Here is a 7,099-nt window from a genome sequence, read left to right on the forward strand (position 1 = left end):
CTCCTCATCCAGTCTTCTACAGCACCTCTCCCATGGGTTCTCACCTCAACAAGAACCTGCTTCCCCCATGGGAAAAACCTCTTTCCAAGCGTAACCAGGGAGAGACCTGAAGAAATGATGCTTCAGCAACTGGCAGCGTGAGGGAGACTTTATCACCTACATTGCCCAGGAGCCCCTCTGCCCTTAATTTCCTTTGCTTTACCCTTCCCTCCGCTCCCCCCATCTGCTTTCAGGCAGGTTATCTGGCCATGTGGGCTATCTCAGGAATAATTTCCGAGCATCATTCCGGTAGGAGAGGGGCAGGTGACACGAATGTGGGCAAGATGCTGTCAGCTCCCTTTCAGGTTAATTTGTAATGCTTTGAAAGATGTGGAGTTTTATCTGAGGAATAAGCAGAAGTTCAAGCAGGGCTGCTGGCTTTTGTCTTTTCCTCGGTTGTTGAGTAGGCTTTTGTAAGAAACACTGTATTTTACAGAGTTCAACGACACAGTAACTGCGAAATATATCTTTATTATTAGAATGTTTAGATTCTAAAAACTTTTATCTGGGGTTACAGTACAATCCAATTTCTTTCTAATTAACTAACCTGGCATTTGTTCAGCAAGTAACTGTAACTTAGGCTTTGAAAAGTTGAAGAGCATGCAACTTCTTTTATTCTCTTTTTCTCTTCCTTGCCCAAAAGGACAACTTAAAGTCAAGATTTTGGCGCAATAAATAATAAAATAAGCATCTCATTTGTGAACTAGTAGTTGCACTTAATTTTGGTGACTAATAGAGTACATAGACATTTAAAAAGAAAAACATTCTTTCAGTGTTAAGTGGATAAAGGAATGGATGAATATTTTTTTACTTTACTCTTCTGAAGTTTACCTTTATTATCTTCAAAAACAGTCACAGATTTGTGACAGGATGTGGGAAACAACAGAAAAGACTCAATGTTTCTATTTTGTGGCTTACCTAAGAAAGTTGTTGTAACACACGATCTGACCCAAACCCATGCAACACAATTAACGACTCCTTTTCACCACACACAATGCCTAGTGCAAGGCCAGTTGTGGCCTTGTGACACAGTTAAATAAATAGTAAAGTGTCATTACAAGCTAAATACCTGAATTGGTTTTACACTGTGACGCTCTACTGAAACAGTGTTGAGAAACTTTAAACATACATCTGATTGTTCCATACAGACTATTTAAAATAAAAGTGAGGAATAACACTCTCTTTCTTCACGCTGCTACTTTCCGGGAGCTCTGGACACTGACAAATGTATGACATCTGTAGTTACCTGATCCTAGCTGACTGCTCCGTCATCTTCTGCGTTAAAAATATTGCAACTCAGGTGCTTATTGCAACAGTAATCATAGTGATACACTGTCTTTTAATACTCAGTTCTGCTTACAGTCATAGTTATAAAAAATGAAAAACATTTTTCACAAATCTTTGTACACATACTGTAAAAATCACCTTCCACAAAAACAATTTACATCTGCTGTGAGCATTTAAAAAATAAATCACATAGACTTGTCTCACCCATCCTTTCTTTTTCTTGAGAAAACAAGTCTCATCAGTAACATCGACAGGATGTTCAGATCTGTAAACACGGCATGAGGATTCATGTTCAAAAAACTGTACACACAAAAAGTAATCTTGATAAATACTCTGATAAATAAGGATCCTTTTAATTGGCACAAACCAATGTAAACATGCACATTCCCTTCCTGCAATCGTTTCTAACTTCCTTACTCTTGGGTTTATAGTTGAAATTCAGGCATCTCTCAGCCCTACATTCTTCAGAGAGATAAAAATGTGAACGGTTTTGGTTATGCTCATAGCCATGTTAGGCCGCTCGCACCTAAAACCAAGCACAGGCACTAAACACAGCACCACGCAATGTAACGCTTTGCTGTCACCTTTCCCTTGCTGCGCCACAGCTGACAACACCCTGCGGCTGCTACCCAGTACCAACACTGCTCCTCTGGCTCAGTGCGGTCCGTGCTTGTCAGGGCTGCGGTACCAGCTTCTGGTCTCCTCACTAAGTGACACCAAAGGCTGGTATATATGGCAAAACCATAAAGCTTCTGGAATTTGAAAGCTGTGTTCATGACACCAGAGCAGCCCAAACTTGCACCAACAGACAACGTGGCTGCTGGCAGGATCAAGTGGTTTGATATATGTAATAAAATGCAGTAATGCACCCAACTGGGCTTACGGCAGAAAATCCAGAGTAGCAGTACACAGCTGTAAACTGCCTTCAAGCAACTCAAGTGGACTTTTCACATCCAAGTATGTCTGTGCAGGTAACAATTAACTGTTGATCTTATACCTACCTAAGCTGAAAGACTGAGTATTTAGGTGCCGATTAAATGGATTCTTCTGAACTTCAGCAACAGCACAGATGGGAAATAAATTACCAGGCCACATGCTGCCACTAAAATAATTAAACATACAGCCACAGTACTGCCCAGCAAGATAACTGCAGTCATTTAAAATAAGCTCTATAAATAAATAAATAAATAGAAAAACCTTCATGTAAACTGAATGTCACTTCTCTTATAGTGCCCAAAGAAGGAATGGCATTACTAAATAATATAAATCTTCCATACTGTATGTATTTCTATATATTATATCTGATATGTTTTGGCATAGCCAGATGAATAAGAAAAAGTAGGATTTTAAACTTCATTCAATATTTGTTCTGTCGAAGCCAAGCTCCTGCATCACTACATATTGCTAACCATTCCTATAGAGGTTTGGCCTTTTTACCCATCTTGGATTTTGCGCTCACTTTCCTGGAAGAGCAGACTGGTTCACCTTTCTTTTGTGCTCGCCATATTTCCCTTGGGCAATCAACAGGTTCATAGAAGCATTTCACTGGCTGCAAGCTGGTTTTGTCATCCTTTGCTTTTTTCAACAAGATTCTTCCTTTTTGAAAGGAATGAGGTTTTGCGTCAGGGATGTTATACAACGCGTGTTGACTTCCTCGGCTCCTGAAATTAATAACAGTGATTATTAATAACTATTATTCAGTCTTGCAAAGTGAAAGTTCCCCAAAATGTCCCAGACCCATACATTACTGAAGACAGAAATAGCCCTGGACCAGGCTGAAAGCTAAAAAAAAAGAGTTTCAAAATTAATTACATTTCTCAGTACTCAAAAGCATCCATCACTGTAAGGACCCCTAGATGTGTTATTGGTGGACTCATCATGCATGTTCACCTATACTTTTATTCAGCTAGCATTCTGCTGATTTTGGAGTGCTGAGACCTTACTGAGGTCTATATTCTCATAACTTGGTGATCTACAGGGATTTTAAAGATACACATGTTCATGTTAACCTTCTGCAAAGAATGAACATCCATGGTCTTTGGAAGACCACACACCACCAGTGACAGTAGAAAGTGGGTGCAGGAACTGTAGGAACTTCTTAGTGGGATCTCAGTGCTGCCCTGGGCTGTGGCCAGGCCCCAGGGAACTGCTGCTCCTAAAGGCCAACAGCTCAGGACGCTCCCTGCTCTGCCTTTGTGCTGGCCACCCATCTAGGGAAACTTCAGCTTTGCTTTTAGGCTTTGATTTGAAATGGGAGAAGAGGAAAGGGGAATACAGAAACTGGTGGGAAGAAAGGTACAAAAGCTTAAAGGCCAAAGTAAGCTGAATGCTTTGGTCTCTGTGATGGTCCAGGCCCAGCAGGATTTTCTGAAATCGGTGAGCTCAGGCAGAGTGACAGCACGATGCCTGGTGCTGCAAAGGCTGAACCATGCCCTATGCTCTGAAATTTTACGTTGAAACTGCAGTTGCACAGTTTAGCTAATTAAGATCATTACAGTCCCTTTTAACATAATCTGGAAATGTTTTACAGCAGATACATGCAGTGTAACAGCAGCGCTGTGAATGTACGGCTTCTGTCTACCAAGTTACTGTGACTGAAGTGGAGAACAGATGTGCTGGTGCACAAGTCGATCTCTTAAGGGTTCCCGTAGGGCTATTTTCCATAGCTCGTTATTACTGAAAACCACGTATCTGTAGTATTACTTCTCCTGGGAGATAAACAATATTGCACACTTGACAAAGCTAGTTTTGGAAAAAACTGCGGTTGCTCGAGTGCGTACAGTACAAGCCCCCTCCTGCTCTTTAAAAGACCAGAAGGGTGTCACAAAAAACCTCTGTATTTCTTGGTGGGAGGCAGGGAGGGCCAGTTAACAGCACAGGAACCTAGTCTTACCTACAGGACAGTTTCACTATGGGGAAGTTTTGGGGGTAAATGCCATGCAGGCCCAAGCTGAAGCTTACCGGCGCTCTGCCATGCTGGCCTGGTGCAGGCCTGGGCTCTGACCACTTGCTAGGGGTTAGGAATTATTTCTGTAAATGCACAAGTGTTGGCCACTCTGGTTTATAATCACTTCTGGGGCACTGTTTGATACAGTCCATTACTTTGCTGCTGTCAAAAAATGTAGAGCTCTTTTTTTTCTCAGATGTTGTTATGGTGAAAATTTTACATCATTTATTCCCAAAGGCGTCTGGGAATTATTCACATGCAGGCGTTGCTGCAGGTGATTGCAGGTGATCTTAGTCACTCCTCTGCTGCACTGAATGATGCTATTAAAACCAGAAGAAGGTCTAGGTTAATATGATCAGAGATAATTGCCTAAAAGAGCTAAACTATTTAAATTGAATGAGTTTATTGTGGAGAAGATGGATGTCTGTTCCTAATTCAGAGTCAGGGTAAGAAGGTTGAAGGTAAGAATCACACAGAATCACAGAATCGCTCGGTTGGAAAAGACCTCTAAGATCATCACGTCCAACTGTTCCTGTCTACCCACTAAACCATATCCTTAAGTACCTCATCTACCCACTCTTTAAATACATCCAGGGATGGTGACTCCACCACCTCCCTGGGCAGCCTGTTCCAGCTTCTGACGACCCTCTCAGTAAAGAACTTCCTCCTTATCTCTAACCTGAAGTTGAAGATGCAGGTCATTGCACATGAAATGCCATGCTGCCAGCTCCAGATGTGGGAAATGCTTTTTCCTTGATACAAGTGACTGCAAGAGTCTGAACTTCTACTCAAACACATTCCTCAACTGTTGCATTATGGAGAAAGATTGAAATGACGTGACTAAATGCACCCCTCTGCCACGGGCACTTAAGAACAATCCTATTCTTGCTGCATTTAACAAATAACAGGTATTTTTCAGGACAGGTCTCATGATTTCAAGAGACTTAATTTTTAGCTTCTTCACAATGGGAGCTGGCATTTGAAGTTGATTTAGGCACAGATGTGCAGGTAAGCCTCTGCCTTTCAGATATGATGAGTGAGCATAAAGAAAGGTCTGCACGCCCTCAGTAGGGCATTTCCTGAAAACAGCCAGGAGGAACTGGAGAAAAGGAATTGTGAAGGTTGAAGCCTTGGAGCAAGAGAGATTGCAAGTCCAGCTACTGATCCCAATCAACAGAAGCCATCAGCGGCTCCAAACTCCCTGAGATGACACTGAATTTTCTGGACAGGCAGTAACAATTCCCAATTTTTTAAACTGGCACATATCATTAAAACCTCATTTTATGTACTCTAGCTGAGTTAGAATTTCTTAAAAAAGCTGGTGTGATGAATGCAAACGCTGGATTCATCCACAGAACAAGCAAAGCAAAATGGAACTTGCCCACCCCTCTGAGCATCCTCTCCTCTATCCTTCCTGCCTCATAGGACAAATTGAGGTATTTTTAATCTGGTAACTCCAAAAAAAGGCTACTACAAAATTCTAGTTTTGACAGTGTCTTTTCAAAGAAGAAATGTAAGTAGTTAAAGAGAAACCTCCAAACTATTTCATATATGCCTCTGAACTCCCACTATTTGTCAGCAATTAATGCGCTTTACCAAACTGCATTATATTTAGACCAAACTTGCCAGTGGAAGGACTCATCTCACTGAGTCACTGAATTCACTGGTTATATTTTAATTCTGTTTTCCCTGATTCCAATCATATTAAGACATCTGGAAGCCTGAAAAGTGTACAGACAGCCAACTCAAAGTCTACTTTGGACAATCAAGTTTTTCCAGAATCTCAAATCAGTAGAGAAAAAAAAAAGAAGTTATAACAGCTATGAAAATAAAAAGTAGAAAGAAGCTAAAGCCCCATGTTGTTAATTATTAATGCCAATGCTGCTTACCAGCAAAAGGGTACTTGGCCAGTTGCCTGCCAGGACTAAGAAAACTACCTCCACAACTACCCAAGGAGGCTGCAGCGAGGTGGGTGTTAGTCTCTTCTCCCAAGTAACAAGCAATAGGATGAGAGCAAATGGCCTCAAGTTGTGCCAGGGGAGGTTTAGTTTGGATATTAGGAAAATTTTTTCACTGAAAGGGTTATCAGGCATTGGAGCAGGCTGCCCAGGGAAGTGGTGGAGTCACCATCCCTGGAGGTGTTTAAAAGACGGGTAGATGAGGTGCTTAGAGACATGGTTTAGTAGTGGACAGGTTATGGTTGGACTCAATGATCTTAACGGTCTTTTCCGACCAAATGATTCTATGATTCTATGAAGATACATGAAAACCAAAACCAACCCAACAGTCTGTATGTTGTATTTTTAGCCCATCTGTCTGTTCATGTGTCTCTCAGTCTTCCAGGAATTCTTGAACCCATTGGTCAAACACAAATAAATCCGGCAGGGATGCAGACCTGTGCTGATGCAACAGGTTTCAGGACACTGTGAAAAAGACCCAAACTCGTGTCCCCACTAAGAAAGGTTGCTCTGAGTAAGGATGCACTGCTTGACCATCGCTTGGCCAAGCAGCACGCGTGATGCTCCAAACCAGCTGCGGGGACTCACGGCCAAGTCGCGAAGACATGGGAAACCACTCCCAATTAGTTCTGCTGCTCCCAGGACAGCTGCCTGAGTAACCTGAGATGCTGTTAGTGCCCACGCTTTGTCAGGGCACTTGTTTGCTTTCATGTGATTTTTGAAGTTGACACTGTTACTGTCAGTTAGGAAATGACAACTGTCTACTACCTACAGAATGTTAAAGATACTTTCAGCTGAAACTAGGCCTGTGTTTGCTGAAGAGATTCAACTACTGAAGCCTTGCAATAGGCTATTACAGTCAGCAGGA

General features: G+C 41.9%; 1 protein-coding gene across 1 annotated transcript in view; it reads right to left on the reverse strand.

The window, feature by feature from the left end:
* Nucleotides 1-2,740: 2,740 nt before the first annotated feature.
* Nucleotides 2,741-7,099, reverse strand: part of ZNF365 (zinc finger protein 365) — a gene marked incomplete at its 5' end in the record, with an annotated part of 16,491 nt that continues 12,132 nt past the window's right edge. The window contains one exon of the mRNA XM_010193439.1: nucleotides 2,741-2,987. Within this exon, the coding sequence (XP_010191741.1) occupies nucleotides 2,741-2,987 (247 nt within the window). The remainder of the gene's footprint in view (nucleotides 2,988-7,099) is intronic.

Source organism: Mesitornis unicolor, unplaced genomic scaffold (assembly GCF_000695765.1).
Source record: "Mesitornis unicolor isolate BGI_N332 unplaced genomic scaffold, ASM69576v1 scaffold11571, whole genome shotgun sequence".
NCBI lineage: Eukaryota > Metazoa > Chordata > Aves > Mesitornithiformes > Mesitornithidae > Mesitornis > Mesitornis unicolor.